The sequence below is a fragment of the Hyla sarda genome, chromosome 3 (genome assembly GCF_029499605.1).
Source record: "Hyla sarda isolate aHylSar1 chromosome 3, aHylSar1.hap1, whole genome shotgun sequence".
In the NCBI taxonomy this organism is placed as follows: domain Eukaryota; kingdom Metazoa; phylum Chordata; class Amphibia; order Anura; family Hylidae; genus Hyla; species Hyla sarda.
Genome location: NC_079191.1, coordinates 188,289,960 through 188,313,949, shown reverse-complemented (window position 1 = coordinate 188,313,949; position 23,990 = coordinate 188,289,960). Strand labels below are relative to the sequence as shown.

The 23,990-nt window shown below is 43.4% G+C and overlaps 1 protein-coding gene across 1 annotated transcript in view; it reads left to right on the top strand.

Annotated features, from left to right (window-relative positions):
• The first annotated feature begins 11,361 nt into the window (after nt 1–11,361).
• GCM1 (glial cells missing transcription factor 1) overlaps nt 11,362–23,990 on the top strand; it is a 70,376-nt gene continuing 57,747 nt past the window's right edge. The window contains exons 1-2 of the mRNA XM_056563575.1: nt 11,362–11,433; nt 21,040–21,292. Of these exons, the coding sequence (XP_056419550.1) occupies nt 11,362–11,433; nt 21,040–21,292 (325 nt within the window). The remainder of the gene's footprint in view (nt 11,434–21,039; nt 21,293–23,990) is intronic.

Sequence of the window (23,990 nt, the reverse complement as noted above, 5' to 3'; positions counted from 1 at the left end):
TCTTGTAGCTGCCTCTCTGATTGGCAGGAGCACTGCATTTACCTATAGGTGCATCATTAAGACATGCATATAGTTAAATGCGTCCTGGACTGGCAAGACCTGCAGACGGCTTGGTGTGCCTGATGGTTCTGAGTCCACCTGTAGAGACTCATTGCCATTCACTTTGTATACTAAGGGGGGGGGGCGTGTTAGACAGTTCCGAGGCCCCCTCGAGAATCGCCACCTCTCCATAGATACAGGAGGTTACTGGGGGTGTATCCTACACCCCCGATCACCTTGTATCTCCGGGTCAGCGGGTCACTGGAATCGCAGGAAAGTGTGAATTCACTTGCGATTTTCTGCGATTGCCAACATGGGGGGGTCTGATGACCCCCCACCCCCCCTGGCGTTTGCACGTGATGCCTGCTGAATGATTTCAGCAGGCATCCTGGTCCGATCCCCGTCCGGCACGCGGCAGGGACCGGAATTCGCCATGATGTATGCGTACATCATGGGTCCTTAAGTACCAGGGTGTCATGACGTACGCGTACGTCAAGGGTCCTTAAGAGGTTAAGGGAGGCGTTATCAAATAGACCTGTGCTGGATAATAGAATTCTATCCTTCCTTATATCTTTGCTAGATTACATTCTGACCAAGAATTATTTCAGATTTAATGAAGAATATTATCTCTAAACATTCAGATTCTTGATGGGCTCGTCTGTGGCCGCCAGTTTGGGAAACAATATTATTTGCCATGTTTAACCCCATAACGACGCAGGACGTATATTTACGTCCTGCGCCGGCTCCCGCGATATGAAGCGGGATCGCGCCGCGATCCCGCATCATATCGCGTCGGTCCCGGCGCTCATCAACGGCCGGGACCCGCGGCTAATACCATCACCGATCGCGGCGATGTGTGGTATTAACCCTTTAGAAGCGGCGGTCAAAGCTGACCGCCGCTTCTAAAGCGAAACTGAAAGTGACCCGGCTGCTCAGTCGGGCTGTTCGGGACCACCGCGGTGAAATCGTGGCGTCCCAAACAGCTGACCGGACACCCAGAGGGCCCTTACCTGCCTCCTCGGTGTCCGATCGGCGAATGGCTGCTCCTTGCCTGAGATCCAGGCAGGAGCAGTCAAGCGCCGATAACACTGATCACAGGCGTGTTAATACACGCCTGTGATCTGTGTAGGAGATCAGTGTGTGCAGTGTTATAGGTCCCTATGGGACCTATAACACTGCAAAAAAAATGTAAAAAAAAAGTGTTAATAAAGGTCATTTAACCCCTTCCCTAATAAAAGTTTGAATCACCCCCCTTTTCCCATAAAAAAAATAAAACAGTGTAAAAAAAAATAAAAATAAACATATGTGGTATGGCCGCGTGCGTAAATGTCCGAACTATAAAAATATATCATTAATTAAACCGCACGGTCAATGGCGTGCGCGGAAAAAAATTCCAAAGTCCAAAAAAGCGTATTTTGGTAACTTTTTATACCATTAAAAAATGACTAAAAAGTGATCAAAAAGTCCGATCAAAACAAAAATCATACCGATAAAACTTCAGATCACGGCGCAAAAAATGAGTCCTCACACCGCCCTGTATGTGGAAAAATAAAAAAGTTATAGGGGTCAGAAGATTTTTAAACGTATAAATTTTCCTGCATGTAGTTATGATTTTTTCCAGAAGTGCGACAAAATCAAACCTATATAAGTAGGGTATCATTTTAACCGTATGGACCTACAGAATAATGATAAGGCATAATTTTTACTGAAATATGCACTGCGTAGAAACGGAAGCCCCTAAAAGTTACAAAATGGCGTTTTTCCTTCGATTTTGTCGCACAATGATATTTTTTTTCCGCTTCGCCGTGCATTTTTGGGTAAAATGACTAATGTCACTGCAAAGTAGAATTGGCGACGCAAAAAATAAGCCATAATATGGATTTTTAGGTGGAAAATTGAAAGGGTTATGATTTTTAAAAGGTAAAGAGGAAAAAACAAAAGTGCAAAAACTGAAAAACCCTGAGTCCTTAAGGGGTTAAGTCTGAGGTCAATTTTGATTCCGGGATGTTGAACATTATGTCCCCAAAGCTATGCTATGTGGATTGAAGGATTAAGTTCACTTTATATTATAATGAGATAGTAATAAGCTTTCTAGATGTAGACATTAGAAAAACAAATGAAGGTTTCGTTACTACACTCTACACAAATTCTCCAGATAAAAATAACATGTTACACAAATTTTTTTTTATCATGCTCCAACAGTATTTTGTGGGCTTTCTAAAAGCCAATTCATATGAGCTATAATAATTTCTAGTACAGTCAGAATAAGAATATTTGAAAAAGAAAATAATTTAAGGGGTTATCCAGGAATAGAAAAACAGAGCTAATTTCTTTCAAAAACAGCTCCATGTCTGTCCCCAGATTGTGTGTGGTATTACAACTTGGCTCCATTCACTTCAATGGAAATGAGCTGCCTGCAGAACCACATCCAACCTGGAGATGGACGGGGAACAGTTTTGAAAGAAATTAGCGCTGTTTTTCTATTCCTGGAAAACCCTTTAAAACATTAGTGAAAAGAGGTTACAATAAAAATCAAATGGAAAAAGGAGAAAAAGCAAAAAAAAAAATTATTCAACAAGAAACATTAAGAAGCAAAGTGTGACAGAAAAAAAAGATAAAAAATGTACTTATGTATATGGGTACATACAATAAAAAAAACGTGGCCTTACAGTAGGCATATTGGCTTATTTACAAACGAGGGCAAAACATTTTTTTAGGGTGTCTGGTGTGGGATCTATATTAATTTACAGCTCTAGTCTGGGGTCTGTATTTATTTTAAGCGTTACTGTCATTAAAAAAAACTTGACATGTCGATCAGATATGTCAAAAGTTGCTCATGTTGGATTATAAAGGTCATTTTTTAGCTATGACCCATAAAATAAGATAATCAAGAATTTAGAATATACAATGCTAGGTCTTGATATTTATGGTGATATTTTCTGACAAAACTATCATGCTATTCCGAAAATCTATTAAATGTTAGAATAACATGTCTTATCATATGTTTCATGGCTGGTACTGTGTGTAGCTAAAATTATGCAACATGTGAATATAAAATACAGGGTGGGCCATTTATATGGATACACCTTAATAAAATGGGAATGGTTAGTGATAATAACTTCCTGTTTGTGGCACGTTAGTATATGTGAGGAGGGGAACTTTTCAAGATGGGTGGTGATCATGGCGGCCATTTTGAAGTTGGCCATTTTAAATCCAACTTTAGTTTTTTCAATAGGAAGAGGGTCATGTGACACATCAAACTTATTGGGAATTTCACAAGAAAAACAATGATGTGCTTGGTTTTAACGTAACTTTATTCTTTCATGAGTTATTTACAAGTTTCTGACCACTTATAAAATGTGTTTAATGTGCTGCCTATTGTGTTGGATTGTCAATGCAACCCTCTTCTCCCACTCTTCACACACTGATAGCAACACCGCAGGAGAAATGCTAGCACAGGCTTCCAGTATCCGTATACACTGCTATATACTACTATATACACTGCAGGAGAAATGCTAGCACAAGCTTCCAGTACCTGTAGTTTCAGGTGCTGCACATCTCATATCTTCACAGCATAGACAATTGCCTTCAGATGACCCCAAAGATAAAAGTCTAAGGGGGTCAGATCGGGAGACCTTGGGGGCCATTCAACTGGCCCACGATGACCAATCCACTTTCCAGTAAACTGTTCATCTAGGAATGCTCAGACCGGACACCCATAATGTGGTGGTGCACCATCTTGCTGGAAAAACTCAGGGAATGTGCCAGGTCCGAGCATTCCTAGATGAACAGTTTCCTGGAAAGTGGATTGGTCGTCATGGGCCAGTTGAAGGCCCCCAAGGTCTCCAGATCTGACCCCCTTAGACTTTTATCTTTGGGGGTCATCTGAAGGCAATTGTCTATTCTGTGAAGATATGAGATGTGCAGCACCTGAAACTATGGATACTGGAAGCCTGTGCTAGCATTTATCCTGCGGTGTTGCTATCAGTGTGTGAAGATTGGGAGAAGAGGGTTGCATTGACAATCCAACACAATGGGCAGCACATTGAACACATTTTATAAGTGGTCAGAAACTTGTAAATAACTCATGAAAGAATAAAGTTACGTTAAAACCAAGCACATCGTAGTTTTTCTTGTGAAATTCCCAATAAGTTTGGTGTGTCACATGACCCTCTTCCTAGTGAAAAAACAAAAGTTGGATTGAAAATGTCTGACTTTAAAATGGCCGCCATGGTCACCACCCATCTTGAAAAGTTCCCCCGCTCACATATACTAATGTGCCACAAACAGGAAGTTTTATTTTATTAAAGGCGTATTCCAGGCAAAACCTTTTTTTTTAATATATATATCAACTGGCTCCGGAAAGTTAAACAGATTTGTAAATTACTTCTATTAAAAAATCTTAATCCTTCCAATAGTTATTAGCTTCTGAAGTTTTCTGTCTAACTGCTCAATGATGATGTCACGTCCCGGGAGCTGTGCATGATGGGAGAATATCCCCTTAGGAACTGCACAGCTCCCGGGACGTGAGTCATCAGAAAGCAGTAAGACAGAAAACAACAACTCAACTTCAGAAGCTAATAGCTATTGGAAGGATGAAGATTTTTTAGTAGAAGTAATTTACAAATCTGTTTAACTTTCCGGAGCCAGTTGATATATAAAAAAAAGTTTTGGCCTGGAATACCCCTTTAAGGTGTATCCATAGAAAGGGCCCACCCTGTATATGTATATGTGTGATGCCAGTAACAATTCACACATGTTGGCATGAACTATTTTATATTCAGCTAAATAACGTATTATTTCAGAATTTAGTTGAACTTTACATGAACCTGCTAAGACCACCACTAAAGATGGCCTAAGAGTACACGCTATACAATAAGTGCCCATTACCTTAGAAGCCACTATTAGTAAATATACTATACTGTATGTGGAAAGCCAATGTCAGTTAGGGGCTGCGAATAAATGATCTGCTCTATACTCTAGGTATCGCTCATCTGGTTTTATTAAAAGGTTATTATTATTATTATTATGTTTAAAAAAATATGTAAAAGAAAAGTCTTTGGTAGCACTTCTGTTTGTCTTTTCTCCATGTTAATAATTACCCTGTGGGTTTTCAGAATTGATACAATGATTGTCAGACACAATTCTTGAATGTAAGGGCATCATATTACATAAGGCTGCTTTTCACTTTTTATTGCTGACTGGAAATAGCTATAGTATCTAAGTAAATAATCACACAACATACCTAACCTTTTGCCACAACTGAGTAGCTCAGTGTCCTAAGCAAAGATTCAGCAATTCTAAACATATGATGTGTGAAATAGTCAATAACCACATCCTTAAAGTGTACCTGTCATCAACAAAAACATTTTAGATAATGTAGATAACATTACATGTATATTTGTAATATACAGTACATTGGTTAAAATATGTGTATGTTTTTGGGTGAAAAAATGCTGTCTCTGCAGCTATTGCATGTGTGTCTCTGTGAGGAGTCCAAATACAGGAAGTGAGGACAGGAAAGCAGAGCTCTGTGCAGGTGCTGGCTTGTCAATCATCCTGCTGTGTGAGCCCTTAGCATGTCACAGAGCCCTGCTTGTCCTCAGTGTGCAGAGCCCTGCTTGTCCTCAGTGTACAGAGCCCTGCTTGTCCTCAGTGTACAGGTCCCTACTTGTCCTCAGTGTACAGAGCCCTGCTTGTCCTCAGTGTACAGAGCCCTGCTTGTCCTCAGTGTACAGAGCCCCACTTGTCCTCAGTGTACAGGGCCCTGCTTGTTCACAATGTACAGAGCCCTGCTTCTCCTCAGTGTACAGAGCCCTGCTTGTCCTCAGTGTACAGAGCCCTGCTTGTCCTCAGTGTACAGAGCCCTGCTTGTCCTCAGTGTACAGAGCCCTGCTTGTCCTCAGTGTACAGAGCCCTGCTTGTCCTCAGTGTACAGAGCCATGCTTGTCCTCAGTGTACAGAGCCCCACTTGTCCTCAGTGTACAGGGCCCTGCTTGTTCTCAATGTACAGAGCCCTGCTTCTCCTCAGTGTACAGAGCCCTGCTTGTCCTCAGTGTATAGAGCCCTGCTTGTCCTCAGTGTACAGAGCCCTTCTTGTCCTCAGTGTACAAAGCCCGCTTGTCCTCAGTGTACAGTGCCCTACATGTCCTCAGTGCACAGAGCCCTGCTTGTCCTCACTGCACAGATCCCTGCTTGTCCTCAGTGCACAGAGCCCTGCTTGTCCTCAGTGCACAGAGCCCTGCTTGTCCTCACTGCACAGAGCCCTGCTTGTCCTCAGTGCACAGAGCCCTGCTTGTCCTCAGTGCACAGAGCCCTGCTTGTCCTCAGTGCACAGAGCCCTGCTTGTCTTCACTGCACAGAGCCCTGCTTCTCCTCAGTGTACAGAGCCCTGCTTGTCCTCAGTGTATAGAGCCCTGCTTGTCCTCAGTGCACAGAGCCCTGCTTGTCCTCAGTGTACAAAGCCCGCTTGTCCTCAGTGTACAGAGCCCTACATGTCCTCAGTGCACAGAGCCCTGCTTGTCCTCAGTGCACAGAGCCCTGCTTGTCCTCAGTGCACAGAGCCCTGCTTGTCCTCAGTGCACAGAGCCCTGCTTGTCCTCAGTGCACAGAGCCCTGCTTGTCCTCACTGCACAGAGCCCTGCTTGTCCTCAGTGCACAGAGCCCTGCTTGTCCTCAGTGCACAGAGCCCTGCTTGTCCTCAGTGCACAGAGCCCTGCTTGTCCTCAGTGCACAGAGCCCTGCTTGTCCTCAGTGCATAGAGTCCTGCTTGTCCTCACTGCACAGATCCCTGCTTGTTCTCAATGTACAGAGCCCTGCTTCTCCTCAGTGTACAGAGCCCTGCTTGTCCTCAGTGTATAGAGCCCTGCTTGTCCTCAGTGTACAGAGCCCTGCTTGTCCTCAGTGTACAGAGCCCTGCTTGTCCTCACTGTACAGAGCCCTGCTTGTCCTCAGTGCACAGAGCCATGCTTGTCCTCAGTGTACAGAGCCCCACTTGTCCTCAGTGTACAGGGCCCTGCTTGTTCTCAATGTACAGAGCCCTGCTTCTCCTCAGTGTACAGAGCCCTGCTTGTCCTCAGTGTATAGAGCCCTGCTTGTCCTCAGTGTACAGAGCCCTGCTTGTCCTCAGTGTACAGAGCCCTGCTTGTCCTCAGTGTACAGAGCCATGCTTGTCCTCAGTGTACAGAGCCCCACTTGTCCTCAGTGTACAGGGCCCTGCTTGTTCTCAATGTACAGAGCCCTGCTTGTCCTCAGTGTACAGAGCCCTTCTTGTCCTCAGTGTACAAAGCCCGCTTGTCCTCAGTGTACAGTGCCCTACATGTCCTCAGTGCACAGAGCCCTGCTTGTCCTCACTGCACAGATCCCTGCTTGTCCTCAGTGCACAGAGCCCTGCTTGTCCTCAGTGCACAGAGCCCTGCTTGTCCTCACTGCACAGAGCCCTGCTTGTCCTCAGTGCACAGAGCCCTGCTTGTCCTCAGTGCACAGAGCCCTGCTTGTCCTCAGTGCACAGAGCCCTGCTTGTCTTCACTGCACAGAGCCCTGCTTCTCCTCAGTGTACAGAGCCCTGCTTGTCCTCAGTGTATAGAGCCCTGCTTGTCCTCAGTGCACAGAGCCCTGCTTGTCCTCAGTGTACAAAGCCCGCTTGTCCTCAGTGTACAGAGCCCTACATGTCCTCAGTGCACAGAGCCCTGCTTGTCCTCAGTGCACAGATCCCTGCTTGTCCTCAGTGCACAGAGCCCTGCTTGTCCTCAGTGCACAGAGCCCTGCTTGTCCTCACTGCACAGAGCCCTGCTTGTCCTCACTGCACAGAGCCCTGCTTGTCCTCAGTGCACAGAGCCCTGCTTGTCCTCAGTGCACAGAGCCCTGCTTGTCCTCACTGCACAGAGCCCTGCTTGTCCTCAGTGCACAGAGCCCTGCTTGTCCTCAGTGCATAGAGTCCTGCTTGTCCTCACTGCACAGATCCCTGCTTGTTCTCAATGTACAGAGCCCTGCTTCTCCTCAGTGTACAGAGCCCTGCTTGTCCTCAGTGTATAGAGCCCTGCTTGTCCTCAGTGTACAGAGCCCTGCTTGTCCTCAGTGTACAGAGCCCTGCTTGTCCTCACTGTACAGAGCCCTGCTTGTCCTCAGTGCACAGAGCCATGCTTGTCCTCAGTGTACAGAGCCCCACTTGTCCTCAGTGTACAGGGCCCTGCTTGTTCTCAATGTACAGAGCCCTGCTTCTCCTCAGTGTACAGAGCCCTGCTTGTCCTCAGTGTATAGAGCCCTGCTTGTCCTCAGTGCACAGAGCCCTTCTTGTCCTCAGTGTACAAAGCCCGCTTGTCCTCAGTGTACAGAGCCCTGCTTGTCCTCACTGCACAGATCCCTGCTTGTCCTCAGTGCACAGAGCCCTGCTTGTCCTCAGTGTATAGAGCCCTGCTTGTCCTCAGTGCACAGAGCCCTGCTTGTCCTCAGTGTACAAAGCCCGCTTGTCCTCAGTGTACAGAGCCCTACATGTCCTCAGTGCACAGAGCCCTGCTTGTCCTCAGTGCACAGAGCCCTGCTTGTCCTCAGTGCACAGAGCCCTGCTTGTCCTCACTGCACAGATCCCTGCTTGTCCTCACTGCACAGAGCCCTGCTTGTCCTCACTGCACAGAGCCCTGCTTGTCCTCAGTGCACAGAGCCCTGCTTGTCCTCAGTGCACAGAGCCCTGCTTGTCCTCACTGCACAGAGCCCTGCTTGTCCTCAGTGCACAGAGCCCTGCTTGTCCTCAGTGCATAGAGTCCTGCTTGTCCTCACTGCACAGATCCCTGCTTGTTCTCAATGTACAGAGCCCTGCTTCTCCTCAGTGTACAGAGCCCTGCTTGTCCTCAGTGTATAGAGCCCTGCTTGTCCTCAGTGTACAGAGCCCTGCTTGTCCTCAGTGTACAGAGCCCTGCTTGTCCTCACTGTACAGAGCCCTGCTTGTCCTCAGTGCACAGAGCCATGCTTGTCCTCAGTGTACAGAGCCCCACTTGTCCTCAGTGTACAGGGCCCTGCTTGTTCTCAATGTACAGAGCCCTGCTTCTCCTCAGTGTACAGAGCCCTGCTTGTCCTCAGTGTATAGAGCCCTGCTTGTCCTCAGTGCACAGAGCCCTTCTTGTCCTCAGTGTACAAAGCCCGCTTGTCCTCAGTGTACAGAGCCCTGCTTGTCCTCACTGCACAGATCCCTGCTTGTCCTCAGTGCACAGAGCCCTGCTTGTCCTCAGTGCACAGAGCCCTGCTTGTCCTCAGTGCACAGAGCCCTGCTTGTCCTCAGTGCACAGAGCCCTGCTTGTCCTCAGTGCACAGAGCCCTGCTTGTCCTCAGTGCACAGAGCCCTGCTTGTCCTCAGTGCACAGAGCCCTGCTTGTCCTCAGTGCACAGAGCCCTGCTTGTCCTCAGTGCACAGAGCCCTGCTTGTCCTCACTGCACAGATCCCTGCTTGTCCTCACTGCACAGATCCCTGCTTGTCCTCAGTGCACAGAGCCCTGCTTGTCCTCAGTGCACAGAGCCCTGCTTGTCCTCACTGCACAGATCCCTGCTTGTCCTCACTGCACAGAGCCCTGCTTGTCCTCAGTGCACAGAGCCCTGCTTGTCCTCAGTGCAAAGAGTCCTGCTTGTCCTCACTGCACAGATCCCTGCTTGTTCTCAATGTACAGAGCCCTGCTTCTCCTCAGTGTACAGAGCCCTGCTTGTCCTCAGTGTATAGAGCCCTGCTTGTCCTCAGTGTACAGAGCCCTGCTTGTCCTCACTGTACAGAGCCCTGCTTGTCCTCAGTGCACAGAGCCATGCTTGTCCTCAGTGTACATAGCCCCGCTTGTCCTCAGTGTACAGGGCCCTGCTTGTTCTCAATGTACAGAGCCCTGCTTCTCCTCAGTGTACAGAGCCCTGCTTGTCCTCAGTGTATAGAGCCCTGCTTGTCCTCAGTGCACAGAGCCCTTCTTGTCCTCAGTGCACAGAGCCCGCTTGTCCTCAGTGTACAGAGCCCTGCTTGTCCTCACTGCACAGATCCCTGATTGTCCTCAGTGCACAGATCCCTGCTTGTCCTCAGTGCACAGAGCCCTGCTTGGTCTCAGTGCACAGAGCCCTGCTTGTCCTCAGTGCACAGAGCCCTGCTTGTCCTCAGTGCACAGAGCCCTGCTTGTCCTCAGTGCACAGAGCCCTGCTTGTCCTCAGTGCACAGAGCCCTGCTTGTCCTCAGTGCACAGAGCCCTGCTTGTCCTCACTGCACAGATCCCTGCTTGTCCTCACTGCACAGATCCCTGCTTGTCCTCAGTGCACAGAGCCCTGCTTGTCCTCAGTGCACAGAGCCCTGCTTGTCCTCACTGCACAGATCCCTGCTTGTCCTCAGTGCACAGAGCCCTGCTTGTTCTCAGTGTACAGGGCCCTGCTTGTCCTCAGTGCACAGAGCCCTGCTTGTCCACCCTCACTTCCTGTATTTGGACTCCTCATAGAGACACACAGGCAATAGCTGCAGGGACAAAAATATTCATATTTTATAACCAATGTATATTACAAATATACATATAATGGTATTATCTAAATGATATAAAAAGTTTTTGTTGACGACAGGTACACTTTAACAGCACCGATAATTTTATCATCTGAATATTACTGGTCATTTCATGCCTATTGGGGGGGGGGACTAGAAATGTGCTATGTTGAGTTGACAGCAGACTATGTACACTGATACAGTGTAGCAATCTGCATCTGTGTTAAATCAGAAGTATATCAATAGAAGCAGGTATGGTTTTCAGCTTTGCTGTCAATGGCATGACAGAGATGAGATTTTACACACATTGTAGGATAGTAACAAAAAGCATGTTACAAGATTCCTTACTTTTTATGTAATTATTAGAAAAGTATTAATGTAAAAGGAATCCCCCATTTAAATGTATGCTACCGTTTTTACCCAAATGCTGTCAATACTCACAGAGTAATACAGTCTTTCAGCCTATGTCCAGAGAAGTGTCATTTCATATGCGTGCCTTCGAAAGAACATCACATGACGTCAAAGAAGTTCTTCAAAATGAATGTTACAAATTGTTTTCTCTTACTTCAATCTTCTGTCCACATATTGTCATCACGTTTATGTTATCTGTACATTTGCCTCAGTTTTACAAAGTAACTTCTGAAACTAGTTTTTCTTGCAAGACAAGATGGATTTTCTCTCTAAACTATCTTGTTTGTGTCACTTATTGCAGTAGAGTTAGGAAGCGACTTCCTTGTCACAACTGCTTGGAAGTGGTCAGATCTAGCTTAGAGCTCACCTTCTGCCTACGGACCCCCGGCTATCACAGCATGCTCAGGTGTAGTGAGCCTACCATGGAACACAAGGTCCCACTTTCTCAAAGCAAGGTTCTTAACTGGGATATAAATGATATAAAGCTTCCACAGGTATGGCATTTATCATACAAAGCTGTTCCTTCTCTCTCCCTATCACATTTATCTTTAATCTTTGATGAATATCAGACTTGGCTGTAAAATTCACGCGCTTTTATGACTGTATACTTTTCAGTAATGCCTTATGTAATGTTGCTGTATGAAAGGGCAAAGAAACTGGTTGATAACCACATGATAATGATGTGTTCTAAATGTTATTAGAATTTGGGCTTATTGGGTAAAATAATAATAATATATTAATATAATAATATAATTATCTATCGATCTATTCTGATGAGAGTCGTGAAGTGTAGTAAAAGGACACAGGTTTCCATATGATGATTCTTTTATGGTGTGAACAATATATCTAGAGTCATACCCAGCTCTATTCTTTACTTCTAAATGACAGATGTAGCGATATTGGTTTAGCTGGCATCCAAACAGTTAAATGCGGGGGAACCATAAACATGTTTTATCATAAAGGTTCTAGACTGCAGAAGAGATGTTAACATAATACAGGCTCTTCTCAGGACAGTCCTTTCCCCTTATAATTACTCTGTAAATTTGTAATGTTTATTTTTCAAAGGATATTTCCCATCAAATGTTAATAATGATTTGGGTTATACACTTTAGAATGAGGGGATTAATAATGTCACCCTATATATATGCATGAGGCTTGTTTGTCACCCCATATATATGCATGTATTTTCAATGTGGAAAGACAAATAAGACACTATCTCCTAATATCTTACCAGAGAAAAGCCCCCTCCCATGCACATAGCTAGTTATGAATGCTGCCAAAATCAGGATTGGCTGATGTAAATTTAAAGTAGGTCATACATCCTAAATAATGGTCAGCCAAACACTCCTATGCATGACAGTTTTTTCTTCTTACTCCTCCACAGACGTACATGCCAGCTTAGCCATGCATGTATTTTTATTTCAGTGGTAAGAGAAGACATGTATCTCTTACAAGAGAAAAGAATTGACCATAGAGTTACATGGCCCCAATACTATAAAAAAAAAAAAACAACACACACACACGGTCGAAAAAAACAAAAAACTGCAGAGAGGTTTATTCTAATTTTATGGGTACCTTAATGTTTATGGCTACCTTACCACCACGATGCGATAGGTTCTTATAAGTTTTTGAAAATAAAAACAACATGAGATACCTGATAGCACAGTTAGATGCTGGAAATGCTGATGTGGCTAAATTAATTAATATTTGTTTATTGTTTAATCTACAGTTAAACTGCTGAAACATGCCGTATTTTGCTGCTCCGTATTTTCCTAACCATTTAAGTCAATGGGTAGCAAAATCAGCTGCATGTTTTGCTACCCAGTGGCCCTGATTTACTATTGTAAACCCGCCCTGTTTAGACACGTTGTGCGCCAGATTATGGAGCATTGCGCTAGAATAAAAATAAACAAAAACCTGACCAACTCACAGAAAACGTGAAAAAAAGGGGCGTGTTCTGACATTTTAAAAAAATCCCAACATATTTACTAAGATTTCCACAGCAAATGTGGTGGATTTGAGCTGAGAAAAACCCCACAGATGAGAGCAGAATACGGCACCAGTACTAATGAGGTCATGTGCTTCAGACATTCTTTGTGCTTACATAAGCTATATTACACAGCCCTAGGTAACAGAATAATACCTCTGTACACAGAGGTATGACTACAGTGCTGTGGGCCCCTGGGTTAAATTTTGGACCTAGGCCTCTCCCCCAACCCCACTACCTTGTTGCTCAGATGTGCAAGTCCCAGGGGTATTTTTAGGGTCTAAAAACATAAATGGAACAAGGAACAAATACCAATACCATACTTTTATTGTACAACACTCAGTATACCAAATCCAATATTGACAATAATATTACTATACAAATAACACCGCCACACCATGACCACATATTACTGTTATATAAAGTCTGAATAAAACCAACATACTTTACTTAATACCTGACTAAGAGTACTTCAGCATAATGACTAAATAATTCCATGATACCGTTACTAGAAAATACAATAAAAAAGAAATAAACTAAAAGCAATGTTACAATGGTAGATACTAGTTATACACACGGGGCCGGCCTTAGGTGTTCAGGCACCCTGTGCGAGCTAGCCTTGTGCCCACCCCCCCCCCCCCCCCATTACCCCATAAACATACACAAAGAGGAAAAAATCTTTGTAACAAATATTTTCTTTGTCCCTGTCCCCCTTAATCAGTCCTCTGTCCCCCTTAATCAGTCCCCTGCCCCCCTTAATCAGTCCCCTGTCCCCCTTAATCAGTCCCCCTTAATCAGTCCCCTGCCCCCTTAATCAGTCCCCTGTCCCCCTTAACCCCTTAAGGACTCAGCCCATTTTGACCTTAAAGGGGTATTCCGCCCCTAGACATCTTATCCCCTATCCAAAGGATAGGGGATAAGATGTCAGATCGCCGCGGTCCTGCTGCTGGGGACCCCTGGGATCCCCGCTGCGGCACTGCGCTATCATTACAGCACAGAGCGAGTTCGCTCTGTGCGTAATGACAGGCGATACGGGGGCCAGAGCATCGTTACGTCACGGCCCGCCCCTTTCAATACAAGTCTATGGGAGGGGGCGTGACGACCACGCCCCCTCCCATAGACTTGCATTAAGGGGACGGGCCGTGATGTCATGAGGGGCGGCGCCATGACGTCACGCTGCTCCGACCCCCGTATCGCCTGTCATTACGCACAGAGCAAACTCGCTCTGTGCTGTAATGATAGCGCTGTGCCGCAGCGGGGATCCAGGGGGTCCCCAGCAGCGGGACCGCGGAGATCTGACATCTTATCCCCTATCCTTTGGATAGGGGATAAAATGTCTAGGGGCGGAATACCCCTTTAAGGACAATTTAATTTTTATGTTTTAATTTTTTCCTCCTCGCCTTCTAAAAATCATAACTCTTTTATATTTTCATCCACAGACTAGTATGAGGGCTTGTTTTTTGCGCGACCAGTTGACCTTTGTAATGACATAAGTCATTATATCATAAAATGTATGGCGCAACCAAAAAACACTATTTTTGTGGGGAAATTAAAAAGAAAAACGCAATTTTGCTAATTTTGGAAGGTTTCGTTTTCACGCCGTACAATTTATGGTAAAAATGACGTGTGTTCTTAATTCTGAGGGTCAATACGATTAAAATGATACCCATTATTACATACTTTTCTAAAAAAATCACAAACTTTTTAACCAAATTAGTACGTTTATAATCCCTTTATTTTGATGACCTCTAACTTGGGGGCTCATTTTTTGCGCCATGATCTGTACTTTTTTTTATACCACATTTGCATATAAAAAACTTTTAATAAATTTTTTATAATTTTTTTTTAATTAAATGTATAAAAAAAGTAGCAATTTTGGATTTTTTTTTTTCGTTCACGCCGTTCACCGTACGGGATCATTAACATTTTATTTTAATAGTTCGGACATTTACGCACGTGGTGATTCCAAATATGTCTATAAAATGTATTTAGTACGCTTTTTGGGGGTAAAATAGGAAAACACGGACGTTTTACTTTTTTATTGGGGGAGGGGATTTTTCACTTTTTTTTTACTTTTACATTTTTTTTACATTTTTTTTTACACTTGAATAGTCCCCATAGGGGACAATTCATAGCAATACCATGATTGCTAATACTGATCTGTTCTATGTATAGGACATAGAACAGATCAGTGTTATCGGCGATCTTCTGCTCTGGTCTGCTCGATGTCAGACCAGAGCAGGAGATGACAGGAGCCGGAAGGAGGAAGGTGAGGGGACCTCCGTGCGGCATTCTGAATGATCGGATCCATATTTCAGAAATCTGGAAAAGCTGAGTAGATTAGAGTGTGAGATTTGCAGAAATCAGGAAAAGCTGAATACATGAGAATGTAGGGTTTGCAGAAATCTGGAAAAACTGAGTAGATTAGAGTGTAGGGTTTGCAGAAATCTGGAAAAGCTGAGTAGACTATAGTGTAGTGTTGCAGAAATCTGGAAAAGCGGAGTAGATTAGACTGTAGGGTTTGAAGAAATCAGTGTCCAGGCTTAATACATAAAAGAGTGTAGGGTAATATGGAAAAGCTGGGTAGATACTTGCATCCTTTCTTGGTGAAAAATCCCCAAATTTCATGAAAATTTTGCATTTTTCTTACTTTGAAACTCTCTGTTTGTAAGGAAAATGAACATTCCAAGTAAATTATATATTGATTCATAAACACAATATGTCCACTTTATGTTGGCATCATAAAATGGACATATTTTTATTTTTTGAAGACATTAGAGGGCTTCAAAGTAGAGCAGCAATTTTCAAAATTTTCATGAAAATTGCAAAATCTGAAGGGACAGATGTTACAGAACTACAACTCCCAGCATGCCTGGGCAGTCTAGTTGTAGTTTTGCAACATCTGGAGGGATACCGTTTGGGCACCACTCTAATAGTGGTCTCCAAACTGTGACCCTCCAGATGTTGCAAAACTACAATTCCCAGCATGCCCAGACAGCCTTTGGCGATGTGCCTGGATGCCTGCTGAATGATTTCCCACAGGTGTATCCATACGCCCTACGTCCTTAAAGAGTAGCTCCCACCATCACTTTTTTTTTCTTTTTTCCGTCCCTGTCTATTACCCATCTATCCTTAACCCCCTCCCTGCCTTTAATTTATTTAAACCCGGAGGTTTCCGAAACTAGAGACGCGGTCCCCGCATAGAATGCGGGTGCTGCAGGGAGATTGCGAGGGGTCTCAGCAGCGGGCCCCCCGTGATCAGACATCTTATCCCCTATCCTTTGGATAGAGGATAAAATGTTTTTTCCCGGAATACCCGGAGTGTTTTCCAATGAAAAATACAAAATCCTTTCCACATACTATCCTTTCAATGGACTTACTGTACATATAGATATTCAGCCTGTCCTTAGACAAGAATGGTTCCATGAAAGTTGAGTAAGAACAAATATAACTACATCTACACAGGGGCCGTCACATATCCAGCTTGTCATTCTATCACTGGTTGTCACCCAGATTTCCAAGCAACATATAAACATCTAAATAAACATTTAACAGCATCATACAAAAGATCCCTTCAGGAAGTTATATATTGTCATTTTAATGGTGAAAAGTACTTTCAAGTTGTACAATTCTGAATAGGACATGGCAGCATTTATAAACCTTAAAGGGGTACTCCGGCCCTAAGACATCTTATCCCCTATCCAAAGGAGGGGATAAGATGTCTGACCGCTGGGGACCCCCGCAATCTTGCATTCGGCACCCACCTCTTTGAGCTGCACGCTGCTCACAAACTGCTGGGTAGCTCAAAAACTGCCGGGTAGCTTTGCAGCTCAAAGAGGTGGGTGCCAAATGCAAGATTGCGGGGGTCCACAGCGGCAGACCCCCGGGGTCAGACATCTTATCCCCTATCCTTTGGATAGGGGATAAGATGTCTTAGGGCCGGAGTACTCCTTTAAGTAGATATATGAACACATACAATAACAAAAAGTAGAAGTCATAGACTTGTATGCTAATTTTTTCTAAGGCTTCAGTTACAATTTACTTCTAAGAACATTCAAACAATTGAAACATGTAAATTGTCTCTTTACATAAACATGTCTGTCAGATTTGTCTCCTTCTTTCATCAACCTTATCAGCTCTACTGCACAGATAGGACAGTCAGACTGGACTCAACCTGCCTGTCTTGACCGCTAGCTTTTATTTTAGTTCTTTTAAAACTGGTCTCACCGGTTCTTTTGGCTCATCACAGTCTGTAAATAAGGGTAAGGTCACACATGCTAAATTTTACTGCTGTGTATTTTCCTTCTCATTGAAATCTATGGGTAGCAAAATCAGATGCGTATTTTGCTACCCATTGACTTTAATGGGGAAGAAAATACACAGCAGCAAATACACAGTAAAATACGGCAGGTGTGACCCTACCCTAAAAGAGTTAACAATGGTTTCTCTTCATATTCAGGCTGGGTTTGCACACAGTATTTTGGTCAGAATTTTGATTCTTTTAAGCCAGAACCAGGAGTGGTTCTAAAATGCAGAAAAGGCCACATTTCCCCACTCCTGTTCTTTTCTACAAATATTCATCAAAGTTCTTAGACAGTATAGACGCCTTGACTTAACAAAAAATGGCTTTCCTTTTGAACTTCACTTGTATGATTGTATTACGCTTTAATACAAATACAGATCCTTAAAGGGGTACTCCGGTGCTTACACATCTGGGGACCGCCAGGATCATGCACGCGGCACCCCGTTTGTAATCAGTCTCCGGAGCGTGTTCGCTCCGGGACTGATTACAGGCGACCACTGGGCCGGCTGCGTGTGACGTCACGCCTACGCCCCCGTGTGATGTCATGCTCCGCCCCTCAATGCAAGCCTACGGGAGGGGGTGTGACAGCTATCACGCCCCCTCCCATAGGCTTGCATTGAGGGGCGGAACGTGACGTCACACGGGGGCGGAGGCGTGACCTCACCCGGTGGTCGCCTGTAATCAGTCCCGGTGCGAACACGCTCCGGGGACTAATTACAAACGGGGTGCCGCGTGCCTGATCCCGGGGGTCCCCAGCGGTGGGACTCCCACAATCAGGCATCTTATCCCCTATCCTTTGGATAGGGGATAAGATGTGTAAGCACCGGAGAAACCCTTTAATCTTATGTATGATTTGTTTGCATTATGATTAGGGATGAGCGAATCGAATCTGATGAATCCAAATTTTTTACGAATTACAGGAAAAATTTGATTTGCAATGAATGCAAATATCACTGTGATTCGATCTCGCAAATTGCTTCCTTAAACTCCATTTAGTGCAGTCCAGTTTCCAGGGCATCTAAAATGGCGGATCCACATGTGAGGACATGTGGCAAGGAATCCTGGGAAGGCGGGAACAAGGGTAGGCAGGATGACCCTGAATCACATGCAGCATGCAGCCTATCCGCAGCCAGCCACCCCTGTGATGTCACAGTCCTATATAATCAGCAGCCATCTTGCAGCCAGTCACTTCAGCCTTTTATTGCAGAGAGATAGAGAGGGACAGACAGCGCTGTGTGTTGCACAGAAAGGCTTTTTTTACAGCAGCAATTCACCTCCCAGTTACTACAGCATTCTATTACAGAGAGGGACAGAGAGCAGTGTGTTGCACAGAACAGCAGCGATTCACATCAAGCACAAATCCTGCCTAGAAGCACTGATAGGGAAGGGAGTGAGATTGAGAGAGAATTTTGGGTGTAGTACACAGCGACTGTGTGCTGGAGCACTGGTGTGTACTGCTGGTGTTGTACACAAATAATGTTTTAAGCATACTGTAGCACATAGTCCTCCCCTCATAAGTGCATACCACATACGTACATCTCAGTGATGTACTATTTTGTTCCTGTTAAAGTCTTCAGGGCCTAGATACTGTGAAAGGCTAGGCAAAAGTATACACCGGCTGCTGACATACACAAATACTGTTTTAAGCGTAGCCTGCCATTTCCCAGGGTTTTTAGGTTGAAATAGAGAGTTTACTGTGTGTTGCCGCCCTTTTTAGGGTGAGTAACAATTGCCAAGAAGGGAATTAATAGGGCGAGAGTAGGGCCTTACAGGGGAAGTTTTTACCCCCACCTGCTACAATGGACAATACGTTGTTCTCTTCCACCTTTTCGAGGATATTGTTACTCGTCTTAAAAAGGGTGGCCCCGTACAGGAACCAATCCCTGTTTCCACATAAAAACCCTGGGAAATTGCAGTGTTTGTAGGTGGAAATAGGGAGAGGTTCCTGTGTGGGGCTGCCCTTTTTAGGGAGAGTAACACTTGCCAAGAAGGGAATTAGTAATGCGAGAGTAGGACCTTACAGGGGAAGTTTTTACCCCCCACCGGTAACAATTGACCACACGTTGTTCCCTTCCACCTTTTAGAGGTCTTTGCATCACTTGGTGGTGTACGTGGCACATGCTGTTTTTTGCACACCTTTCCTTTTGTTTGATTTAAAAAAAAAATTGGGTCCATATATTTTATCCTAAGCATATTATTAAAAGTTAAGTTTTACGTAATGCATATCCTCAATACTTATTTGTGCACACTAACACTTTTACAAAAGAGACCGTTTTCTTCTGCCTACCTGCTTCAGCTACTATTCTGATCCTGCCATTCGCCTGATGCCACACATCTGATGCCAAGTTCTCCTTTTTTCACCCACCTTCCACTTTCACGACTCCTGATGCTGCGGCTGCTGCCACCACCTCCAGGCTGTCTCATTCTGCCACCATATGTTCTCCTTATTGCTGATGCCAGCTCAAAGCTGTCTCATACTGCCACCATATGTTGTCCGCATGCTTCTGCAACCTTCAGGCTGTGTCATTCAGCCACTATATGGTCTCCTCATGGCTCCGCCACCTCCAGGCTGTGTCATTCAGACACTATATGTTCTCCTCATGCTACGGCCAACTCCAGGCTGTGTCTTTCAGCCACTACATGGTCTCCTCATGCTTCCCCCACCTCCAGGCTGTGTCATTCAGCCATTATATGGTCTCCCCATGCTGCCGCCACCTCCACGCTGTGTCATTCAGCCACTATATGGTCTCCTCATGCTGCCGCCACCTCCATTCTGTGTCATTCAGCCTCTATATGGTCTCCTCATGCTGCCACCAACTCCAGGCTGTATCATTTAGCCACTATATGTTCTCCTCATGCTTCCGCCCCCTCCAGCATGTGTAATTTAGCCACTATATGTTCTCCTCATGCTGCCGCCAACTCCAGGCTGTGTCATTCAGCCACTATATGTTCTCCTCATGCTGCCGCCAACTCCAGGCTGTGTCATTCAGCCACTAAAGGGTCTCTTCATGCTGCCGCCACCTCCACGCTGTGTCATTCAGGCACTCTATGGTTTCCTTACACTGCCACCACCTCCACGCTGTGTCAATCAGCCACTATATGGTCTCTGCATGCTTCTGCCACCTCCAGGCTGTGTCATTCCGTCACTGCATGTCATACTGAATAACAGTATTATTTCACTAACCCAGCACACACCCTATGCGTGTTACAGCAAGGCAAAGTGTTCTACACCCCTATTGAGGCTCTTTGTAGGCCACAAATAGCAATTTTTAATAGCGATTCGCCGCAACCAAAACTATTTTGGGGGGAAAATTCGGCAAATCAGCCGAATAGAATTTTTCAAAAAATTCGCTCATCTCTAATTGTGATCATAGAGGTCCTCTCACACACATTATAAAGATACTGGAAATAATTCAAATGTTTTGTTGTTGTGTTTTTATGGCATAATAAGACTCCCTTACTTATAATGTATTAGGGTTCTCTTACACGGTCCAGTTTTGTTTTGCTGTGCAGTTGTGTAACCAAAATCAAGAGTGGGTCATAATGATTTAGGAATTTAAAGAACAGATGCTTCTTCTACATTTCACACCAGGAGTGGATAAAAAAAAAAGAGTAGAAGTAGCATTTGTTCTTTATAATATCTAATTCATTATGAACCACATCTGGTTTAGGCTCCACAGCTACACAACAAAACTTTACTGTGTAAGAACACTATCTTTTGTGTAAGTCATAAAGTGTAATTAATAAAAATGTGGGTATTTTAAGAAACATATGTAACCAAAAGGTTATTTTTATCATTCTTCTCATCAGGTTTTGGAAAAAACAGATTGGTTCCAAGAGTGGCCTGATTCCTATGTGAAGCATATTTATAGCTCTACAGACAAAAATGCACAGAGACACCTTAGTGGTTGGGCAATGCGGAATACCAACAATCATAACTCACGTATCCTGAAGAAGTCCTGTCTTGGTGTTCTTGTCTGCACCAATGACTGTACAATGGCAGATGGCAAAAAAGTATATCTAAGGCCTGCCATATGCGACAAGGCACGGCAAAAGCAGCAAAGTAAGTATACATGTACTTTTACTATCTGTATCATTTAACATTTGACAGTATTGCATTCAGGAACCCTAAAGTATGTTACGTTTCTTTATTTCTCTTTGTGCTGTGCTGAATAAGTCACTAGGAATGAAATAATATGGTACTATGGCTTGATGAGCTAATACTTTAGGACATGCCCTGGCAGGGCAACAATGCCAACCAATGTGTTACCCTCTATAATAGAATTATAGAAGTCCTGGGATTACATTGGGCCACTTCTAGTCTTTTATTTCTATTTCCAAATCAACTGGGGATTATAGGTTGATTATTTAGTGTTTAAAATGCCAACACTGATCATTATATATGGAATTTTAGCCATATTGTTCCTTTTATCCATTCCATTGTGGTTCACCAAAACATGCATCAGAGTGCAGCAGTCCTGCTGCTACTGGAGCTGGTGCTATGGGTCAGTACAATTACAGGAGTGACTATATTTTGAGAAAGATATTAGGATATTATCCATCTATTTACATCTATATAATATTGCTATGATATGTGTTGAACTTATACCTATAAAGCAAAAAAAAAAAGGCAGACTTTGTAGACGTTTGATATTTATATGACCCTTTATTGTCTGTGTTCCTAAATACTGAGATATTCTGAATACTTAATATAACTTTATACATTTTTTGCTCTGATTTATATGTGGATTTGTATTTATTCCATATGTCAGCCTTATTTTTAAGTATTGTCATGTGTAATAGACATTTTTTTATTCTTTATAATTTTGGTGGCATACTTCAGTGTTTTGTAGGTCTTTTCCACTCCTTCTAGCCCCATTTGCAGCAAAAGGGCACCAGACTGCGCTCCATTAATGGGGGTCCAACTGAAAGGTCTAGCAAATGATGAGGTGGGATTTTGGGCAAAAAACTGCTGGGCCATTAGTCTGGGCCACCATTTTACATAACAGCATTCTGTTACAGTAGCAAAATGATTGCATGTTTTTAAGGAAAAATTTTATTTTTTAATGCCACCAGATAGATGTACATGTGATATATTGAAAAACCTTCATGATATATTTTTTTTAGAGGAATGGGGAATAAAATTCTCCCATCCTGTTTGGTTTTTATTCTTACCGTCTCCATTATGTTGGAAATGACATGGTAACTTAACTTTGCGGGTCAGTACTATGATCATAATGGCACATTTGTATTGTACTTTTTATGTTTGCCTACTTTTACCTAATTAAAAGCAAAAAATAATCATGATTTTATATCACCAATATTCTGAAATCCAAAACGTTATTATTTAGTCAATGGAGTCCTTTGGAACTTTATGAGATGAGCTATAGTTTAACTTTATGAGATAAACTGTTTGTTAACTTTATTCTACAAGGCAGTACCATTATGACAATACCAAATTTATACACTATTTTTATGTTTTCCTACTGTTGCAAAATACAACTTTTTATAAAAAAAAATAATCATTGTTTTTGTGATGCCATATCCTAAAGCTTACAACTTCTGTATCAGAGCTGTGCGAGGGCTTGCTTTTTTGTCGGATGAGTTGATGTTTTCATTGGTACAGTAACATATTACAGAGATGTTAATTCTTATTCCGATCCTGCCTATGATAATAAGGAGATGAACGCAAAGAAATGGTTTCTACAAAAATAATCAGTCTATTGTGAGGCTCATTTGTCTGCAAAATTTTAGCATATTCTATTAATAAATAGTTACGTGGGAACTGTTAATATAAAAACTGAATTTTAACAAAAAGTCATTCTGATGACATGTTTCCTTTAAGGGTTTCTAGGAAGGCAGTGTTGTAGTAATAATTCAGATTTGGAATCTCCCAACACCATATTAAAATGTGAAAACTTGGATATTTTTTATTGACCCTAGCTTTTTTTTTACATATCCCTTCTAAACTTTTAAGGGATCTTGAGTAGTATGACACTACACAATACATTCATTTTTTTGGGGGGTATTTTTTTTAGTGTGCTTGATATTAACAGCTTTTCTCTGCCCCAACTTGACTTCAGCCACATGTTCGTACAGGGAAAGACATCTGTCAATCAGACTGAGCCAGGTGGAGAACAGCTGGAATAGAGCTGCCCCAGGGACCTTTTTACCTGTGTCTGTCTTGTGTGTTTTTTTACTGTTTTCACACTAAACGCTACATGCATATACACAGAATATACACTATTGTATGCACAAACTAGTAAACCGTAAGCACAGAAAAAATGCTACACCCGTATGCACAGAATAATACTAACATGACTAAATGCATGGGAAAAAAAAGCTACAACTGGATGCTGCGCCAAAAGCTGCGACATGTGCCAAAACCAGTATTATGACATATACACAGAAGATTGCCATGAACGTATGGATGATTTAATGCTAAGAACATATACATAATGTAACTGCAATGAAAGTATGCATGATGAATGCTATGAACGTATGCATGTACATATAAGTACGGTACTATGACCGTATACTGCTATGAATGTATACACGACATAACTGCTATGGATGCATACAGTCATGGCCGTAAATGTTGGCACCCCTGAAATTTTTCTAGAAAATTAAGTATTTGCAGTAACACGTTTTGCTATACACATGTTTATTCCCTTTGTGTGTATTTAAACTAAACCAAAAAAGGGAGGAAAAAAAGCAAATTGGACATAATGTCACACAAAACTCCAAAAATGGTCTGGACA